The sequence below is a fragment of the Colobus angolensis genome, unplaced genomic scaffold (genome assembly GCF_000951035.1).
Source record: "Colobus angolensis palliatus isolate OR3802 unplaced genomic scaffold, Cang.pa_1.0 Scaffold265, whole genome shotgun sequence".
Taxonomy (NCBI): Eukaryota; Metazoa; Chordata; class Mammalia; order Primates; family Cercopithecidae; genus Colobus; species Colobus angolensis.
Genome location: NW_012115877.1, coordinates 1,901,230 through 1,924,449, shown reverse-complemented (window position 1 = coordinate 1,924,449; position 23,220 = coordinate 1,901,230). Strand labels below are relative to the sequence as shown.

The 23,220-nt window shown below is 35.5% G+C and overlaps 1 protein-coding gene across 4 annotated transcripts in view; it reads right to left on the bottom strand.

The window, feature by feature from the left end:
* The window catches only part of ATRX (alpha thalassemia/mental retardation syndrome X-linked), a 295,353-nt gene that overhangs the window by 82,316 nt on the left and 189,817 nt on the right, over positions 1-23,220 (bottom strand). For all 4 annotated transcript variants that reach the window (XM_011947439.1, XM_011947441.1, XM_011947440.1 and 1 more), the window contains 5 exons: positions 12,772-12,902; positions 12,073-12,161; positions 11,770-11,939; positions 6,062-6,215; positions 2,279-2,385 (listed from right to left, as the gene is read on the bottom strand). In XM_011947439.1, the coding sequence (XP_011802829.1) occupies positions 2,279-2,385; positions 6,062-6,215; positions 11,770-11,939; positions 12,073-12,161; positions 12,772-12,902 (651 nt within the window). The remainder of the gene's footprint in view (positions 1-2,278; positions 2,386-6,061; positions 6,216-11,769; positions 11,940-12,072; positions 12,162-12,771; positions 12,903-23,220) is intronic.

The following is a 23,220-nucleotide window of genomic DNA, read 5'->3' as shown; positions in this document are numbered from 1 at the left end:
GTCGGCTTTTGCCACTTTAACTCAACATTGTACTTGAGGTTTTAACCAGGGCAACTGGATAAGCGAACAAATAAAAGGCATTCAGATTAGAAAGGAAATTATCTGTAATTGCAGATGACATGATCTTGTATACAAAAATCCTAAAGAATTCACTAAGAACAAATTTCACTCAGCCTCAGAAATAAAATATATACAAATACATTTAACAAAAGTGTAAAATGTATACTCTGCAAAATATAAAATATTGGTGAAATAAATAAAAGACCTAAATAAATAGCAAAACACCCCATGTTCATGGATAAGACATAATATTATTAAGATGGCAGTACTTCCTAAAATTACCATACATTCAACACAATCCCTATTAGCATCTAAGCTGACTTCTTTGTAGAAATTTATAGGGGATTCTAAGGTTGATGTGGAATTCCAAGAGATCTGGAATAGCCACACTTTCCAATTTCAACATTACTTTCAAAGGGATGGTAATGAAATAGTGCAGTATTAGCACAGGGACTGACATATAGATCAACGGAATAGAATTGAGGGTTAGGAAACAAATATGTATCTCCATCATCAATTAGTTTTTAATAAGAGTGACAAAAGCCATTCAATAAAGAAAGAATATTTTTTTCAATAAACAGTCCTGGGACAAATGGATAACCACAGCAAAAGATTGAAGTTGAGCCTTTACCTCATATCATGCATAAAAATTAACTCAAAATGGATCAAAGACCTAACTGCAAGGACTAAAACTATAAAACTCTTTTAAGCAAACACAGGGGTTAAATCCTGACAACTTTTTATTTCAAAATGGTTTCTTAGATATGACACTAAAAGCACAAGCAACAAAAGAAAAAATAAATTGGAGGTCAACAAAATAAAATATTTTTGTGCATCAGAGGACACACTCAAGAAATCAACAGATGGCCAGGTATGGTGGCTCACACCCGTAATCCCAGCACTGTAGGAGGCCAACGAGGGAGGACTGCTTGAGCCCAGGAGTTTAAGACCATTCTGGGCAAATAGAGGGAGACCTCATCTCTACAAAAAATTAAAAATAAATAAATAAAAGAAAGTGACACAGATCACAGGAACCTTTTTTTTTTTTAATGAAAGCAAAAGACAACCCATAGAATGACAGAAAATATTTGCAAATCATATATATAAGGGCCTAGTATGTAGAATATATGTTTTAAAACACTTACATTTCAACAACAAAAAGATAAGCAATCCAATTCAAAAATGGGCAAAGGACCTGTATATCCATTTTTTCCAAAGAAGTTAAAGAAATAGCCAACAAGTACATTAAAAGATGTTCAACATTATTAGTCATTAGAGAAATGAAAAATTAAAATCATAAGATATCACTTTACAATCATTAGGATGGTTATAATAAGAACAAAAATGAAAAATAACAAGTGTTGATAAGAATGTGGAGAAACTGAAATGCTTGTACATTGCTGGTAGGACTGAAATAGTACAGGCAGTGTAGAAAAGTTTGGTATTGCCATTTGTTTAAATAAATGAAAACTTGTATAACAAATGTACACAACAGTACTATTCACAACAGCTGAAAGGTGAGAACAACCCTAATATCTATCAAGACCACATATTACATGTTTCCATTTATACGTCTGGTCCAGAATATATCAATCTATTAGAAACATAAAGGAGATTAGTGGTTGCTTATGTGAGGGAGTTTTGGGTTAGGTAGGGGAGTACTAGTTAAAGGGTACAGAGTTTTATTTGGTAGTGATTAAAATGTTCAAAAACTGACTCTAGTGATGTTTGCACATCTCTGTGAATAAATATATTAAAACCATTGTGTTCCACACTTTAAATGGGTGAATTGTACAGGATGTGAATTATCTCTCAATAAAACTGCTTTAGAAACCAAAAAATTTTAATTATCCTACAATTTCAACATCAAAGACGACTGTATTAGGAATTTTTCTTAAGTAAGTTGATATTAGCTGCTCTTGTCATCAAAAAAACTATGAGAGATGATAGATATGTTCATTTGCTTCACAACAGTAACCATTATACTATCTATATGTATCCCATAACACCATGTTGTAAACCTCAAATATAAACAATACTATTTTATTTTGAAAAACGCTACACATACATATGGATAAGGACAAAGAGACATTGCAAAAAAAAGTTGATACGTTAGTGTTGTGAGACTCTGGGTAGTTTTGTTTCTTCTGTTGTTAAAATGTTTGTATGGTATGTTTAAATCAGTAAAAATTACGACACAGAAATATTTGTAGCTCACCTTTATAAATAAGGGGTTTATCTTTATCTTCTGTCTTCTCCCTACTAGCTAATTCAAGAAAATCTTCAATCAAGTCCAGAGATATGAGGGACTGGCTGAAAACAAGACTAAAAAAAACAGATTAGTGTTTATGGATTAGAAGATTCCTAGTAAAGATATCACTTCTTCCTAAATCAATCTACAAATTTAACACAATTGCAACAAAAATCCCAGCAGGATTTTTTTGTAGACATTACATGGTGATTGTAAAATGTATATGAGAATGCCACATCAGAGGAGGGAAGACAATTCTGAAAAAGAAAAACAAAGTTGGAGGGCTGACTCTTCATGATTTCAATACTTACAAAGTTACAGTAACCAAGACAGTGTAGTACCGGTAAAGGGACAGGCACAGATCAATAGAACAGAATAGAATCCAGATAGAGAGCCACATAGTATAATTAATTGTAGGGCCCAGGCATTTCAATGGTAAAAGGATAGTGTTTTAAACAATGGTCTTGGTAGCTGGGCGTGGTGGCTCACGCTTTTACAATCCCAGCACTTCGGGAGGCTGAGGTTGGCAGATCACAAGGTCAGGAGATCAAGACTATCCTGGCTAACGAGGTGAAACCCCATCTCTACTAAAAATACCAAAAAATTAGCTGGGCGTGGTGGTGGGCGCCTGTAGTTCCAGCTACTCGGGAGGCTGAGGCAGGAGAATGGCGTGAACCCAGGAGGCGGACCTTGCAGTGAGCCAAGACTGCGCCACTGCACTCCAGCCTGGGCAACAGAGCGAGACTCTGTCTCAAAGAAAAAAAAAAAAAAAGGTCTTGGTAAAACTGAACATCCACATGAAAAAAAGTGAACTTCAACCTAAACCGCATACTTTTTGCAAAAAATAACTTAAAATGGAGCATAAATCTAACTGTAAAAACAATATTTAGAAGAACACAGAAGAAAATCTTCATAACATGGGTTAGGCAAAAAATTATTTACACATGACACAAAGTATGATTGCTTTAAAAGTTGATAAATTAGACTTCATCAAAATTTAAAACTTCTGCTCTACAAAAGACACTGTTCAGAGAATGTAAAAAGTTTTCCTATTTCAAGTATTTTAGTAATTTAAAATTACATGCATTCTATAACACTTTGTCATTACATTTCAAATAAGTTTGCAAATTCCTGATTCTCTGCCCTAGTAATTTTCTAACTCCTTTTTAGCCATGAAAACTGTTTGTTCACATCAAGTTTTGTGTAGAGTTCAAATAAAATAAATTATAAAAGCAAGCTGTTTTAGGCATTGTGGGAGAAGGAGGAAAAATGTTACTATGCCCTTACCCTCTCCTCTTGGTCATCAATTTGCAGGGGCTCTGAGAAATAGTTCTAAAATTATTATTCTGGTCTAACCCACTGGTGAGAATTTATAACATATTTATATACTAAAAAAGAAAAAAATCTCGAAAAAGAATATAAGAGGTCTTCTACTGTCCTTCATATATGCAAAGAAAGTAGATCAGTATACAAGAAACAATATACCTGTGGCAAGTATGCTTTAAGTTTTATTTTTATTCTAAAAGCTATACTACAGGAGATGAAGGTGCTTATGACTCCTGAAGATCCTTCAACATTCCCTGCTACATATCTTCAGATTTAGTAGAACAGAAAATTGAAGCTATGAAACGGCTGTTGGAGTTAACCACATAAGTGTTTTTTATTGTATGACTTCCTGAGCTCCACAATGTCAGAGTCTAGTATCTCCCAGTTAACTATGTCTAGAATGCTGGTAAGAAAATGAATTGATTCCTGGTGCTCAGCTCAAATGACCAAGGCCTATGCTTTTACCCCTCAGTAGTTTATCTTTCCCAAAATCAAAAACATAATTGAATCAATTATTTCTAAGCTACAAATTAAGTTCTTGAAAGTTCCTGTAAGTGAGAAACTTAAAGTCTTAGAAATATTAATTATTAAATTGGAATTAATCTGTAATCGGGGTTTCTATACTGGAAACAGGTTGATTTTAGTCAGTTAGTAATTAAGGCTGGTTCTGGGAACCACTGAACTCAGAGAAGTCTTACAGTGAAAAAGGAAAAAAGTTGTTAGGATTAAATGTCTATACGAATGGTTCTCTCTATTAACCTTTTCCAGTTGCAGACAATATGAAGAACTCTTTTGTTTCTGAGACCATATTTTGAGATTTTTTTAAACATAAAAGATTATTTTAGCCTTATTTAAAAATTTTATTAAAAGCATCTCAAGCTGAGCGCAGTGGCTCACACCTGTAATCCCAGCATTTTGGGAGGCTGAGGCAGGTGGATCACCTGAGGTCAGGAGTTCAACACCAGCCGGGCCAACATGGTGAAAGCATGTCTCTATTAAAAATACAAAATTAGCTGGGCATGATGGTGTGTGCCTGTAATCCCAGCTACTCAGGAGGCAAGGCTGGAGAATCACTTGTACTCAGGAAGCGGAGGTGATTTCAGTGAGCTGAGATTGCAGATTGCACTGCTGCACTCCAGCCTGGATAACAAGAGCAAAACTTTGTCTCAAAAAAAAAACAAAAAAACAAAAAGCATCTCAGATACCTTTTAAAAATCGTTTATAATCAGATGTTGGGACCTAGCAGCCTAGACAATAAGTCTGGTTCAAAACTTTAAAAAATATGTTTTTGGAGGCCAGGGTGGTGGCTCATGCCTGTAATCCCAGCACTTTGGGAGGCTGAGGCAGGCGGATAACCTGAGGTCAGGAGTTCGAGACCAGCCTGACCAACAAGAAGAAACCCTGTCTCTACTAAAAATACAAAATTAGCTGGGCATGGTGGTGCGTGCGTGTAATCCCAGCTACTCAGGAGGCTGAAACAGGAGAATCACTTGAACCTGGGAGATGGAGGTTGCGGTGAGCCGAGATCGCACCATTGCACTCCAGCCTGGGCAACAACAGCAAAACTCCATCTCAAAGGGGGGTGAAGATGCAAAGAAGGGAATGGGCAAAAATGTTAGAAATGGAACAAAAAACAAAGAATAAATGATAAAGAAAGAATAATTGGGCTGGGTGTGGTGGCTCACACCTGTAATCTCAGCACTTTGGGAGGCTGAGGCATACAGATTACTTGAGCTCAAGAGGTCAGGACCAGCCTGGGCAACACAGTGAAACCCTGTCCCTGCTAAAAATAAAAAAACTAGCTGGGTATGGTGGCATGTGCCTGTGGTCCCAGCTACTGGAGAGGCTGAGATCGAAGGATCACCTGAGCCTGGGAGGTCAAGATTGCAGTAAGCCGTGATTGTGCCGCTGTACTCCAGCCTGGGCAACAGAGCAAGACTCTGTCTCATGATGAAGAAAAAAAAAAAAAAAGAAGAAGAAGAAGAAGAAAGAATAATCAAGCAAGTGAAATAAAATACAGCCTGAGAGATGTCCACTGGATTTGAGGATTAGAAGGTCACTAGTGACTTTACAGGGGGAAATCTCAGTAAAGCAACAGGGTAGAAGCCACACTACATAAACCGAAAAATGATTTTGAAGATGGAGAAACACAAATTTCAACTAAGAGCTCTACCCAAGGAAATAAGTTCAAGTTGAAATAGCTAGAAGCAAAAATTTACACTGAAGAAATAACCTGAATATGCAATCAGAACTAGTGGCTTACAAAAAAGATAGTTGCCTGTATTGGCCTAGCACTATAATGATCAAATAAATCACATTTTTAGGAAGGAAGGAAAAGCAACAGATTTGTTCAAATACATTGTTTAAGCAATAAAAACATTATCAAAAGATTCATTTATATAATAAATATGGTAAAGCACTTACACTTTATCCCCAATTTCCTCTGCCATTCGAAGAATTTCAAAGAGAAGTACCATTTTTCCAGAATGCTCTAAAACCTCAGCATCAGCATCTGTAACAAAATCTTTGTACCAGTCTGGAGCTGGGCTGCTTGGATTAGAAGAGGAAGTAGCTTTACCTAAATAAGACAAATGGAACATAAGTAGGTAAATTAGAAAAGAAATGGAAAGAGAGGCAAGAGAGACAGAAAAAGACCTACCCATGGGGAGAGTAAGAAACTGATGGGAACTTGGGAGAGGGGAGGGAAAAAAGACACAGGCAGGCACACACACACATACAGCACAGAAAGACAGAGACTATCCCAGAAGAGTGAGCTCTAGATAGAAAAAGGCAAAGGAAGGAGATGCCAAACAAGAGAACAAGCAAGAGATTGACTCTGAGAGAGTGCAAGTGTAAGAGACAAACCCTCGTGGTAGGAGTAGAGCTCAGAATGACAGAGACCCAAAGAGATGAGAAACCATCCCCTCCCACCAGGCCCTAAGAGAGTAAAACACCCCCAAACATACTCCATGAGACAGGAATCAACAGAGATGGAAAGGCTCAGTCATCACGACAGAAAAGACCTTGGGGGTAGAAAACATTTCACTGTGCTACTAGGATCTGGAAACCGCCAACAAGAATTGACCCCAGAATCGGCATATCATAGTAAATGATTTTGTTTTTATATATTTTCCCCACAAACTTTGACTATGAAAGGTGGAAGGAGAAAGTAGCATAAAATAATTTATTAAAAGATTTAAACAGTTTGATTCAAAATAAGAAATATGCAGGTTTAGCATGTTTATACACTTTCCCAATTGCTTTTTAATCCAAAGTATTTTAAAATATATTTTTGTTACAAAAATTTAAATACTCAGAAAAGTATATAAGAGATAAGAAACAAATGTGCTTCCACATTCCATCTTCATCAAATTTTAACACTGTTAAAACTTCGGATGAAGCTGAAGTCTAATAATCCGAAGCCTAATATAAGATCCTACATGATCCCATTCTCTTTCCTTTCTTCTTTTCCAATAGGTAACTAAACCCCTAAATTATATATTTACCCTTTTTTGCATGTGTTTTATGTTTTTTACTGCATGTGTATCACTAAACTGTACAAATGGCTATACTGTTTGTAAAATCCTACAAATTACTTTTTCACTCAAAGCGAGACTTACTCATGCTTGTCATGGAATTCCCATTCAATCATTCTAACTACCATGCAGTATTCCACTGCATGAATACACTATCATTTATTAGTTCTCCTCATAGACATCTAGATTGTTTCTTGTTTTTGGCTAATATGAAATGACTGCAATGAATGCTAATTGCCGAGTATATTTTTCTTAAATACTGTGTATTTTAAGTTTTAAATTTTCTGGCATAAAGTTATGATTAGGAATTTTTAAAATATCATTTTAGACATATGTATAGTCTTTATCAAATACTTCTATCATCAGAAGTTCTTGAGAATCTAATCATGCCATTTATTTTGTATGCTAACTTTCCTCAGGTTGACTACTAATACTTTCTGTTCCTAGCTTTTCCTAAGGTTATTTTCTCAGGTGTAGCTACAATCTGTGAAATTACTGGGTAGCCCTAGTTAACATCATATTATTCCAGAGTGATTCTACATTTGATTCTACCAGGTCTCTAGGGAATCACCAACTCAGAATTACTTGTGAAGTTAATATTTCAGCTTAGGATTTTTTTAGAATATATGAGTAACATAAATTCAAACCATAAAGTATGTGAGGTGAAGGTCATGACCGTGAATTCAATGAAACTATTTTTCCCAACCAAGAGCCCTGGCTGAAATAGATAAACTTCCTTGTCAACTCCCTGAATTGTCCATGGGATTGTAAACTTTAAAGGGATTCGGCTTTGAGAAGGGGTCACAGAACTTACAGAGGGCTCGAAGTCTCAAATTCTGTCCCTGGATAAATGAAAATCAAAGCTGCTAGTCTCAAGACTAGCATCTCCCTAGGATTTCCATAGCATACTTTCTTCAATTTACCATTTAGGCTTATCAGTTCCCTCCTTATGTCTGGGCATATAGTAAGCACTTTATAAATATCTGTTGAGTGAATAAATATGGTATATTAGTACTAATATTATGGCTCTACATCCTATACAAGGTTTCTGTCACAAAAGTTTATATCTATACAATTAATTACACGTTTTAAAATGCAAATGCTTACCAATGAAGCTTACTCTAAAAATAAGTAATAATAAATCTACACTTTGAAGTAATTTACATAGTCATTTCGTGATCACAAACTCTCCTTCTAATAAAACATTTAAAACACAGAAATGGGGATGATGTAAGCTAAACTTAAATGACTCATTCAAGATGCTGCTTCTCAGAAAAATGAGAAAGCTACTACAAAAGGATTAAAGCAAACAGTAACTCTTTGACGTGAAAATAAAATATGTGGCAAAAATCATATTGTAGCACAATTATAGCTAGTTAATTATTTAATATCCATTTCAAATTCCAGGTACAACATTGTCAGCCCCTTAATACTTCCCTCAGATTATGAGACCGATGTGCTGTCTACTGCGCTAAGGAGGCAGACTAGCTCCTTAATACTTCTTATTCAGATTTTCTTGTATTTACTGTAAGAAAATAATTTTTTTAAAGTTATACAGTACCAGCTATGTATGTTCATACATTATGATCCGCTCCGTTTTATATGGAGTTAACTCAGATGCAAAGAAAAAAATAAATTCTTATTATCTATTAGTTCTGGAGAATGCTTCTAATATACTATACAGGTACATAAGCTACAAAAATATATAAAATATATCCATATACAAATGACTTATATTTGACTGCACACAACTAAAATGAAACAAAAATCCTAGACAAGTGGTCAAAATTTGTCTTTTGGAACTGATGGCCTTCCCTGCATGTTTTCGGGCTCATGACATGTAGCCTCCTACATTCTGCCCCCAGTGCTTTCCAAACCATTCACATTATGGCATATGTAAAAACTGTTAATGCTTATATAGTAGACCAGGAAAAATAGAAGAGACTACTCATTTATGGAGGCAAACCAGCTGCCTCACATTCCAATTGTACTCCCAAGTGATGAAGGATCAATATCTCAGCACACTTAAAAAAAACAAAATCTCAGTATACTCTTACGTAACCCATTTATAGCACAGGACAATGCACACTGACTGGTCTACTCTTCTGCTCCTCCTAGCCATAAGTTATGAGAAAAAAATTCAACAAGAGTATTTTAAGAAAATAATTTCCAGGAACATGTAAACTTTATATATTTTTAACTATGATATGAGAGACCGAGGAATTTATGTGGAAAAGGCAGATTGGGGCAGTGGGGAAGGAGATACAGGAACTTCTCACTGCCTTAAATTACACTATAATAATGTATTATTCTGATAAAAATATTCTTTATATCTATCCGGAAGATGAACACTGATAGTAAACTGCTTTTATGGTGTAACAGAAGAGAAGAATGAGAAGAGAAATTTTGTAGTTTAATTTTCACTATTCCCCTGATTTCTTAAGAGAAGTCAGAGTCTATTGTTATACTGCCATCTGTCTATTACATGGAGGTACTGAAGAGAGAAATGTTTATAAAGAAATCAAGTTATAAAGAATTTATGACTAATTCCTCAAAAACAATTGCAACAGAAACAAAAATTGACAACTGGGACCTAATTAAACTAAAGAGCTTCTGCACAGCAAAAACAAAAAACAAACAAAAAAAACCACAAAATAAAAAAAAAAAACTATCAACAGAGGAAACAGAAAACCTACAGAACGAGAGAAAATAGTCACAAACTATGTATCCAACAATGGTCTAATATCCAGAATCCATAAGGAACTTAATTCAACAGCAAAAAAACAAATAACTCCATTAAAAAGTGGGCAAAAGACAAGAACAGATACTTCTCAAAAGAGAACACACAAGCAGCCAACAAACATGACAAACATGGAAAAATGCTCATCATCATTAATCACAGGAGAAATGCAAATCCAAACCACAATGAGATACGATCTCACACCAGTCAGAATAGCTATTATTAAAAAGTCAAAAAACAGCAGATGCTGGAGAAGGGGCAAAGAAAAGGGAACATTTATGTTGTTGGGAATGTAAATTAGTTAACCATCTATGGAAGGCAGTTTAGAGATTTCTCAAAGAACTTAAAGCAGAACTGCAATTTGACCCAGCAGTCTCATTACAAGTATAAAACAAAAGGAAAATAAATCTACCAAAAAGACACATGCACTCATATATAGCACTATTCACAACAGCAAAAACATGGAATCAACCTAGGTGCCCATCAACAGTGGATTGGATAAAGAAAATGTGGTACATATAAACCATGGAATATACACAGCCACAAAAAAGAACAAAATCATATCCTTTGCAGCAACAAGGATGCAGCTGGAGGCCATTATATACTAAGTGAATTAATACAGAAACAGAGAGCCAAATACTGTGTGTTCTCACATATAAGTAAGAGCTAAACACTGGGTACACATGGATATAAAGAGGAGAGTGACAGACATGGAGGACTACTAGAGTGGGGAGAGAGAAAGGGGGCAAAGACTGAAAAACTAACTACTGAGTACTATGTTCAGTACCTGGGGATGGAATCAATCACACCCCAAAGCTAAGCATCATGCAATATACCCATGTTAACCAACTAGCATATGCACCCCCGAATATAAAAGTTGAAATTATAAAAAATAAAATTAAAATAATTAATCACCAAGTTAGTTATTTCAGCTGTAGGCCTGAGACCAGCCAAGTTTATTTGATCACAGGATCACTAACCTAGTTGGCCCCCACAACTCTCTTCTCCTTACAGTTAACTACTTTGCTCCACAACTCCCAAATGCCAAATATTTAGAGCCACTACCTTGTTCTCTCTTCATAGTATCTGCTACTTCAAATAGGCAGATATTTGGTCCCAGTTTTTAAGCTCCTAGACATACAGGCTGCACTAGTAGGATACAGTGTCTCAACACTAATCCTTCAACTCATATATAGGTAAAGACAACTTAAACCACTGCAGAGTTCAATCTAAGACTTCACTTTCATGCACAAGAGAGACAGAAAGAAAACAAAAGAGGTGATACAAACTGTACATAATATACAGGAAACCTAAAGTAGATAATTGCAGATTATGAAGAATCACAAAGGAAAAAGATTAAATGATTAAAATAGTTTTATTGTATAATATTGACTAAAACTTAACTACAATCACACTTGATCATCTGAAATGTTTCCATTTATTCCCATACAGTTAAGTGAAAATATTACGGTAGCTTTGAGATTAGACATATCTAGGTCTGAATTCCAGTTCTCCTACTCATTTTAAAAACTATCAACTACATTGCAAGCCTGCTCAAGAATTCAGTTAGCTAACACATGTAGTTAAAATAATAGAGTTTAGGCATATACAAGTAAATAAACATTAGTTTTTCTTTTTACCTTTCCTCCCAAATACCAGACAGCACAGAGTAGCTTGCTTATAATTAAAGATTCATCAGATATTTACTGTAATTATGAGTACTTGATTAGACTCATCAATTGAGGAAAGAAATTCCTTTGAGTCAATTAGTCAGGTAAGTGACTGAAAAAAGGACTAACGACATGACATTTTCCAAATCACTGTTCCATGATAAAGACAACATTCATTAGACTCACTTTCTTCCAGCTTTAAAGAAACAGAAGGATTGTTTCCTGTTTCATCCACATTTCCTTCACCACCTCCCCGAGATCTTGAATTCCACACCTTAATCACTTCAACATCATTGTCACTGCCACTTCCACTTGAGCTACTATCTTTTTTTCCCTTTTTCCCTTTTTTCTTCTTTCTAGAAAAAAAAAAAAATTCAGATTGTTAGAAAAGCATAGGAGAGATATAAATGCCAATTATAAGAGGTCAATCAGCAAGTAGGGGTTTTAACTTTGTCAATACAGTAGAGCACGAAAAAGTATTCAATTTACTTTGTATAATCATCGGAGCTTAAACTCATGGAGGTTTCATCAGAATCTGAGGCTATAAATTCATCCATACTGTCTTCGTCAAAATAACCCTAGAGAAAAAAAATGACCACTATTTTAATAGAATATCTCAAATTATATTGGAAATTATAATGATGTTCATTTAAGAATAAGTTAATTGGCATGAGCTAAGGAAGGACTGAGGAACTATTACAGATTTTAGTAGACAAAGAAGACAGGACAGATATGCTTACTAAATGCAATAGGAGGTCCTAGATTGGATCACGGAAAACAAAAAAGACCTAAGTAAAAACATTGAAGAAATCCAAATAAAGTCTGCCATTTAGTTAATAGTATTGTACCAAAGTTAATTTCTTAGTTTCGATAACTTTACTAATGCAACATGCTGATATTAGAGGAAACTGGGTCAAAGGTATAGGGGAATTCTCACAACTATTTTTGCAACTTTTCTGTAAGTATAAAATTATTTCAAAATAAAAAGTTTTTAAAAATGGGCTCAACAAAATAACATTTAACACTCCTTCTATAATCATAATATATGCAAGACATATAGAAGTTAGAAATAAGACATAGAATAGAACAAAGCAATAGAAAATTTGAATATATAGTCTGTAGGTCAATTTTTCTTCTAAGTTTATTCTGCTTTCAATAGATGCTTTTAAACTAAGTTACCTGACTTACCTTATTTTCTTTGCTAATGTAGTCTAGCTGCAAACACCAAGGATGAGTCCATATTCTACTTAACATCTGAAAATCTTGGAAAAGCTTTGCACCTGCCTTTCCTCTTCCACCTTCACTATTATTGCCCACACCTGATCAAAAGAAATATTGTTAAAGACACAAAAATTGTCTATATCAACCAAGTGTCTAGAGTAGGAGTTTTAATCTTGTGACATAAACCCTTTTGGCAGTGTAGAGAAGCTTATAAACTCTCTTTCTTAGAATATCGTTTTGAAACACGTAAAACAAACAGGATTACAAAAGAAACCCATCATATAGAAATTATCAAAATATTAAAGAATTTGTACTACAGAAATATGTGCTTTGTAAAATTAATGCATTAAGTAACAAACTATGCACAGGTTTAATAAATACCTAAAATTCTGAAGTACTGATAAACATAAATGATTTTGAGGTATCAGGAACAATATGTAAAAATAAACAATATGTAAAAATAGTTCTGATTTCTATTGGTAACAAAGTCATGGTTATCACTAACACTACTATAGATTGCTGCCTCTATTCATCACTGGGAAAAATGCTGCTGCTTTAGCTAGAGGTTAAGGGAAATTAATACATAACTTTTTTCTTATCCAGGTACATATAATCACGTAAATTCTATCCATGGACCCTAGATTACAAACGCCTGTTATAAATAAACTTCGCTCCATGCAGATCATCCTTTACTGACTCTCGTCAAGCATGCTCACTCAAAAAAAATTACTTCTAGGGCAGTGACAGTAGCTCACACCTGTGATCACAGCACTTTGGGAGGCTGAGGCAGGAGGACCGCTTGAGGCCAGGAGTTCAAGACAGGCCTGGACAACACAGCAAGACTCCATCACTACCAAAAAAAAAAAAAAAAAAAAAAAAACATTAGCCAGGTATGATGGCACACAACTATAGCCCTAGATACCCTATATATTTGGGAGGCTGAAGTGGGATAATCACGTGAGCCCAGGAGTTTGAGGTTACAATGAGCTATGATTGTACCACTGCACTCCAGCCTGGGTGACAGATCAAACCTTGCCTCCTAAAAAAAAAAAAAAAAAAAAGATCTTCCAAAAATTATGCTTTTGATGTACATAAAATGTAAATATTAGCGTTGCTCTATCCAGAATAATTTCAACAGAATTATCATTTTCCTACAAAACATAAAGAAAATGAATGCACATTTCATTAATATAATAATATTATCAAGAAAGTAACATGCAAAAGAACAAAACTGATCAAAAGGAAAAAACAGCATTTAAGCAACAACATATTTTCCTATCCACGGTTTTAAACAATGTAAGTTGTTTAAATAATTAGCAAATTTTGCCTCCATGAGTGAATGATAGAAAATTTAGTAGTGACATGAAACACTAATAATGCATAAAAACCTGCCAATTATTATTTTGCCTGATAGAGGTATTTCTATTGTGTAACAGAAATCACTGCTATGAAAATGAGGTATATAATTTCTTGGCATACAGCTGTTCACAATATTCACTTATAATTCTTTTTATTTCTGTCAGGTCGGTAGTGATACTCTTTTATTCCTTACTTTAGGTCATTTTTCTTTCTGTTTTTTTTTTTTTTTTTTTTTTTGATACAGGGTCTTAACACTGTCACCCAGGCTAGAGTGAAGTGGTGCAATCACAACTTACTGCAACCTCGAACTCCTGCGGGCTCAAGCCATCTGCCTGCCTTAGCCTCCCAAAAGCTGGTACTACACAGGTGCATGCCACCAGGTTTGGCTAATTTTTTTTTTTTTATTTTTTGTAGAGACAGGGTCTCGCTTTGTTGACCAGGCTGTTCTTAAACTCCTAGCTTTAAAGGATTGTTCTGCCTTGGCCTCCCAAAAGGCTGGGGTTAACAGGCATGATTCACTGTAGCCAGCCCTTATTTTAGCTGTGCCTTTTTTTTTTTTCATTACTTTGTAAGTGAAGGAAGGTTTGTCCATTATATTAATCTTTTCAAAGAATCTACTTTTGGTTTCAATGATTTTCCCTATTGTTTTTCTGTTACCATATTTCTTTATTTCTTCCCTCTTGCTTGTTTTCGGTTTAATTTGCTCTTATTTTACTTTCTCAAAGTAGAAGGCTGGATTATAAATTTGAGATCTTTCTTCTTTTTTAATACAGGTATTTACCACCATACATTTCTCTCTAAGTATTACTTAAGTTATATCCCATATTCTAGAACCCTGTGTTTTTGTTTTCATTAACCTCTAAGCATTTTTCAATTTCCCTTGTGATTTCTTCTTTGGTCCATTGGTTACTTAGGTATATGTTGTTTAATTTACATGTATTTGTAAATTTTTAAACTTTCCTTCAGTTATTGGTTTCTAATTTCATTTGAATGTGGTTAAAGAAAATACTTTAGTAATAAAAGGAAAATTTTAATGATAAATGCCTACATCAAAAAAAAAAAAAAGATCTCAAATAAGGAATCTATCTTTACACCTCCAGGAGCTAGAAAAAGAATAAGCTAAACCCAAAGCTTGCAGAATGAAGGAAATAATTATCAAAGCATTAGTAAATCAAATAATAGATGATATAGAGAAAAAATCTGGTTTTTTGGAAAAAAAAATAAGGAAAGCCAACAAATCCTTAGCCTATTAAGAAAAAAGTGAGAAGACTCAAATAAATAAAATAGACATGAACACATTACAATCCAATGCCTCAGAAATAAAGAAGGAACATAAAGAACTAGTATGAAAAATTACATACCAAGAAGTTGAATAATCTACAGGAAATAAATTCCTACAAACATACAATATATCAACACTGAATAAAAAAGAAATAGCCTTAACAGACCAATTACAAATAAAGAGACTGAGGCTACTGGGGCTCTTATTTGGTTCCATAAGACTTTTAGGATTGTTTTTTCTAATTATATAAAAAATGACATTGGTATTTTGATAGAAATAGGTTTGAATCTGTAGATTGCTTTGGGGAGTATGGTCATTTTAATAATATTAATTCTTTTTTTATTTTCCCTAGACGGAGTTTCACTCTTGTTGCCCAGGATGGAGTACAGTGGCGCGATCTTGGCTCACTGCAACCTCAGCCTCCGGCTTCAAGCCATTCTCCTGCCTCAGGCTCCCGACGTGACTACAGGTGCCTGCCACCATGGTCGGCTAATTTTTTTTTTTTTTTGTATTTTTAGTAGAGACGGGGTTTTGCCATGTTGGCCAGGCTGATCTCGAACTCCTGGCCTCAAGTGATCTGCCTGCCTCAGCCTCCCAAAGTGCTGGGATTACAGGCGTGAGCCATCATGCCTGGCCAATAATATTAATTCTTGAACAAAGCTGAAGGTACCACATTACTTGACTTCAAATTACCCTACAAGGCTACAGTAAACAAAACAGCATGGTACTGGTACAAAAATGGACACAAAGATCAATGAACAGAATACAGAACACAGAAAGAGAGACACATACTGACAGTCAACTGACCTTTGACAAAGTCAACGAAAACATATACTCAGGAAAGGACACTCTTTTCAATAAATGGTTCTAAGAAAATTGGATTCCCACATGCAGAAGAATGAAACTGCAGCATTATCTCTAACCACATGCAAAAATCAACACAAGATAGATTAAAGACTTAAATGTAAGAGCTGAAACAATAAAAATACTAGAAGTAAACCTAGAGAAACTCATTCTGGACATTGCTCTAGGCAAATAATTCATCACTAAGACCTCAAAAGCAAAGTAACAAAAACAAAAATACACAAGTGGGACTTAAATAAAAAGCTTCTGTACAGCAAAACAAATTATTAACAGAGTGAACAGACAATCTGCAGAATGGGAGGAAATATTTCCAAACTATACACCCAACAGGGGACTGATATCTAGAATTTACAAGGAACTCAAACAACAACAAAAAACAAAACAAATAATTCCATTAAAAATTGGGCAAAAGTCATAAATAGATATTTTTCAAAAGAAGATATAACAAATGGCCAACAAGCATATGAAAAAATTCTCAACATCACTAAACGTCGGAAAAATGCAAATCAAAACCACAATGACGTATCTTCCCCAGTTAGAAAGGCTATTATTAAAAAGTCAAAAAATAAATGCTGGCAAAGATGGGGAGGAAAGAGAATATGTTTACACTATTGGTGGGAATGTAAATTAGCACAAACTCCATGAAAAACAGTATGGAGATTACTCAAAGAACTAAAAATAGAACTAACATTTGATACAGCAATCCCACTACTAGGTATCTACCAAGAGAAAAAGAGATCATTATATCAAAAAGATTAAAAGAAAAGATACCAGCATTTATATGTTTATTGTAGCACTATTCACAATAGCAAAGCTATGGAATCAATCAAAAGATCAATAAAGAACATGTAGTATATATACACAGTGGAATCTATTTGGCCATAAAAAAGAACAAAAGCATGTCTTCTGCAGTAACAAGGATGGAACTGGAGGCCATTATCTTAAGTGAAACAACTGAGACACAGAAAGATAAATAGTGTCATGTTCTCCCTTATGAATGGGGCTAAATAATCTGAACACATGGATGTAATGATACACAATGGAGACTTGGAAGGGTGGGGGGAAAGGAGAAGAGTGAATGAGAAACTACTTAATGGGTAGAATGTACATTATTCTGTGGGTACACTAAAAGCCCTGACTTCACCACTACATAATATATCCATGTAACAAAATTACACATGTACCCCATAAATTTATACCAACAAAATTAAGATGGCTCACGCCTGTAATCCCAACACTTTGGGAGGCCCAGGTAGGTTGGTCACCCAGTGTCAGGAGTTCGAGAACAGCCTGGCCAACATGGCAAAACTCCGTCTCTACTAAAAATACAAAAAATTAGCCAAGCATGGTGGTGGGCACCTGTAATCCCAGCTACTTGGGAGGCTGAGGCAAGAGAACTGCGTGAACCTGGGAGGCAGAGGCTGCAGTGAGCTGAGATCACGGCACTGTACTCCAGCCTGGGAAACAGAGCAATACTCTGTCTCAAATAAAATAGAATAAAATAATTAAATTAAAAATAAAATTAAGAAAAAAGAAATAAGTAGTAATAAAAAAAACCTCCCAACAAAAAAAGAGCCCAGAACCAGATAACTTCAAAACTGAATTCTACCAAACATTCAAAAAACAATGAATACCAATTCTTAAACTCTTCCAGAAAACAGAATTACAGGAAATACTTCCAAACTCTTTTTGCGAGGTAAGCATCACCCTGATACCAAAGGCAGACAAAGACACTGAAAGAAAACTATAGGCCAATATCACTGATGAACATAGATATTAAAACCCTCAATAAAATACTAACTAACCCAATTCAACAACACATCAAAAAGTTTATATGCCAGGACCAAGTGGGATTTATTCCTGGGATGCAAGGTTGTTTTAACACATGTAAAGTAGCCAATGTGATACATCACGTTAACAAAATAAAAGATGAAAACGACATAATCATCTCAATAGATGAAGAAAAAGCATTTGGCAAAGTTCAAAATCCTTTCATGATAAAACCTTTCAACAAAATAGTTAAACAAGGCCGGGCACAGTGGCTCATGTCTGTAATATCAGCACTTTGAGAGGTTGAGGCGGGTGGATCATGAGGTCAGGAGTTCAAGACCAGCCTGGCCAAGACAGTGAAACTCTGTCTCTACTAAAAAAACAAAAAATTTAGCCGGGCATGGTGGCAGGTGCCTGTAATGACAGCCACTCAGGAGGCTGAGGCAGAAAACTGCTTGAACTCCAGAGGCGGAGGTTGCAGTGAGCCGAGATCACACCACTGCACTCCAGCCTGGGCAATAGAGCGAGACTGGTCTCAAAAAAAAAAAAAAGGAAAAAGAAAAAAATAGCTATAGAAGGAAATTTCCTCGACATAATAAAGGCCATTTATGAAACTCCACAGGTCGTATCACACTCCATGGGGAAAAATTAAAAGCTTTACCTCTAAGATCAGGAACAAGATAAGGATGCCCACCTCTCATCATTTCTCTTTAACACAGTACTGGAAGTACTACCAAAAGCAATTAGACAAGAAAAACAAACAAAAGCCATCCGAATCAGAAATAAAGAATTAAAATCATCCTAGTCTGCAGAGGACATGATCCTATATATAGAAATCCCTAAGGACTCCACTAAAAAACTGTTAGAACTAATAAGTTCAGTAACATTGGAGGCTACGAAATCAACATACAAAACTCAGTTTCATTTCTTTACACGAAAATAACCAGAAAAAGAAAACAAGAAAACAACACCATTTATAGTAGTATGAAAACAAACAAAATGCTTAGGAATAAATTGAACCAATGAAGTGAAAGATCTGTACACTGAAAACTGAAAACACTGACGAAAGAAATTGAACACAAATAGTCTAATTAAATTTTAGCAAAATTAATACTGTTAGAATGTATATACTACCCAAAGTGACACACAGATTCAACAAAATCCCCATCAAAATTCCAAAGAAATTCACCTTGAAAAAAAGAAAAAGCAATCCTAAAATGTGTATGGAACCACAAAACACCCCAAATAGTGAACACAATTGTGACAAAGAAAATAAAGGTGGAGGCATTTCCTGGTTTCGATTATATTACAAAGCAAAGTAATTAAAACATTATGGTCGTCAGGTGTGGTGGCTCATGCCCGTAATCCCAGCACTTTGCCAGGCCAAGGCACGTGGATTGGTTGAGGTCAGGAGTTCGAGACCAGCCTGGCCAACATGGTGAAACCCTGTCTCTACCGAAAATACAAAAATTAGCACTCCAGCCTGAGTGACATAGCAAGACTCTGTCTCAAAATAATAATAATAATAGGGGCCAGGCACAGTGGCTCACGTCTGTAATCCCACCACTTTGGGAGGCTGACGTGGGCCGATGACCTGAGGTCCTGAGTTTGAGACCAGCCTGGCCAACATGGCGAAACCCCATCTCTACTAAAAACACAAAAATTAGCTGGGCATCGTGGAGTGTGCCTGTAATCTCAGCTACTTGGGAGGCTGAGGCAGGAGAATAGCTTGAGCCTGGGAGGCAGAGGTTGCAGTGAGCAGAGACTGCGCCATTGCACTCCATCCTGGCCTACAGAAGGAGGCTCTGTCTCAATAATAATAATAATACTAATAACAAGAACAAGAACAATAACATTGAATACTAAAGGACTAAATTCTCCAATCGAAAAACACAGACTGGCCAAATGGATGTAAAAACAACAGCCATTGGTCAGTTGCCTACCAAGAAATACACTTCTCCTATAAAAACACACATAGACTAAAGTAAAGGGATGAAAGAAAAATACTCCATGCCAATGGAAATTGAAAAAGAGCCTATAAAAAAGTCACTATACTTAGACAAAATAGATTTCAAGATAAAAACTGTAAAAAGAGACAAAAAAGGTCACTATATACTAATAAAGAGGTAAGCTCAGCAAGAGGATATAAGTATTTTATTTATTTATTTAAAGACGGAGTCTCCCTCTGTCACCCAGGCTGCAGTGCAGTGGCGGGACCTTGGCTTACTGAAACCTCTGCCTCCCAGATTCAAGCGATTCTCCTGCCTCAGCCTCCAGAGTAGCTGGGATTACAGGGGCCCACCACCAACCCCGGTTAATTTTTGTATTTTTAGTAGAGACAGGGTTTCATCATGTCGGCCAGGCTAGTCTCAAACTTCTGACCCAAAATGATCTGCCCACCTCGGTCTCCCAAAGTGCTGGGATTACAGGCATGAGACACCATGCCCGGCCAGGATATAATAATTTTAAATATATATGCACCCAACACTGGAGCAGCCAGATATACAAAGGAAACATTATTAGAGCGAGAGAGAGAGATAGGCCCCCAGTACAGTAATAGCTGGAGACTTCAACACCACATTTTCAGTGTTGGACAGATAATCCAGACAGAAAATCAACAAAGAAATATCAGACTTAATCTGCACTACAAACCAAATACACAAAATAGATATTTAAAGAATATTTCATTTAATGGCTGCATTATACATACTCTTCTCTCCAGCACATGGATCATTCTCAAGGAGACACCGTATGTTAAGCCAAAAAAAGTATTTAAAATTCCAACAAATTGAAATCATATCAAGTATCTTCTCTGACCACAATGAATTAAAACTAGAAATCAGTAACAAGAGAAATTTTTGATATTCTAAACACATGAAAAGTAAACAATATACTCTTGAATAACCAGTAGGTTAGTGAAGAAATTGAAAAAGAAGTTAAAAATTTCTTGAAACAAATAATAATGGAAACACAACGTACCAAAAATCTATGGGATACAGTGAAATCAGTACTCAGAGGGAAGTTTATAGCTGTAAGCACCAACATCAAAGAAAGTAGAAAAATTTTGAATAAACAACTTAACGATGCATCTTAAAGAAGTAAAAGCAAGAGAAGTAGAAAAGATCAATGAAACAAACACTTGGTTTTTTGAAAAGATAAAGTCCACAAACCTTTAGCCAGACTTCTTAAGAAAAAAAAGAGAGAATATCCAAATAAATGAAATCAGAGATGGAAAAGGAGACATTAAAACTGATACCCAGAAATTTAAATGACCATCAGAGGCTACTATGATCAATTATACGCCAATAAACTGGAAAACCTAGAAGAAATGGACAAATTCCTAGACACATGCAATCTACTAAGACTGAACCAGGAAGAAATCCAAAACCCGAACAGACCAATAACAACTAATGAGATCAAAGTAATAATAAAAAGTCTCCAAAGCAAAGAAAACCTAGAGACCCCAATTTACCTAAATAATTTTCATTTTAGGTTCAAGGGTACATGTACAGGTAAATTTACCCGAATTTATGTGCACGTGTACCCCTGAACCTAAAATGAAAATGTAAAATAAAATAAACATATTATGGCATGTAAAGTCCCAACCCCACCCCCCAAAGAAAAATAAAAAAATGAAAAGCCAGGTACCTAATACCTTCACTGCTGAATTTTACCAAACATTCCAAGAAGTACTAATTCCAATCCTCCTCAAACTATTCTGAAAAACAGAGAAGGAATACTTCCAAATTCTTTCTGAGATCAGTATTACAAGGATACCAAAACCAAAGACACATCAAAAAAGAAAAACTACAGGCTAATATTCCTCATGATCATTCATACAAAAATCCTCAACAAAATACTAGCAAAACAAATTGAACAACACATTAAAAAGGTCATTCATCATGACCAAGTGGGATTTATCCTAGGAATGCAACGATGGCTCAGTTTATGGAAATCAGCCGAGTGCGATGGCTCATACCTGTAATCCCAGCACTTCGGGAGATCGAGGTGGGAGGATCCCTTGAGCCCAGGAGTTCAAGACAAGCCTGGGCAACATAAAGAGACCTCAACTCTACAAAAAAAAAAAAATACATACATACATACATACACACACACATACACACATATAAATATATATACACACACATATGGAAATCAATCAATGTGATACATCATATCAACAAAATGAAGGATAAAAACCATATTATTTCAATTCATGTTGGAAACGCATGTGATAATATTCAACATCCCTTCATAATAAAAAGCCCTAAAAACCTGGGTATCAGAGGAACATACTTCAACATATTAAAACTATATACGACAGACCCACAACTACTATCATACTGAATGGGAAAAAAACTGAAAGTCTTTGCTCTAAGATCTTGAACACTACAAGGATGCCCACTTTCACTACTGTTGTTCAACATCATACTGGAAGTCCTACTAAGAGTAATCAAAGAAGATAAAGAAACAAAGCACATACAAATGGGAAAGGAAGAAGTCAAATTATCCTTGTTTGCAGATGACATGACCTTATATTTGGGGAAAAAAAAAAAATACAAACTAAAGACTCCACCAAAAAAACTATTCAAACTGATCAATAATTTCAGTTAAGTGGCAAGTAACAAAATCAATATACAAAAATCATTGGCATTTCTATATGACAACAATGAACAATTTGAAGAAATCAAGAAAATAATCTTATTTACAATAGCTACAAATAAAATAAAATATTCAGAAATTAACTGAATTAAAGAAGTGAGGCAGGGCACAGTGGCTCATGCCTGTAATTCCAGCACTTTGGGAGACCAATGCGAGTGGATCACTTGAAGCCAGGAATTCAAGATCAGCCTGGCCAACATGGCAAAACCCTGCCTGTACTAAAAATACAAAAATTAAAGGAGTGTGGTGATGCACACCTTTCATCCCAGCTACTCAGGAGGCTGAGGCACGAGAATCACTGAAACCAGGAGGCAGAGGTTGCAGTGAGCCAAGATCGCACCACTGCACCCCAGCCTGGGTGACAGAATGAGACTCTGTCTCAAAAAAAAAGAAAAAAGAAAGAAGAAAGAAGAAAGAAGAAGAAGGAGGTGGAAGAGGAGGAGGAGGAAGAGGGGAAGAGAAGAGGAAGAGGGGGGAGA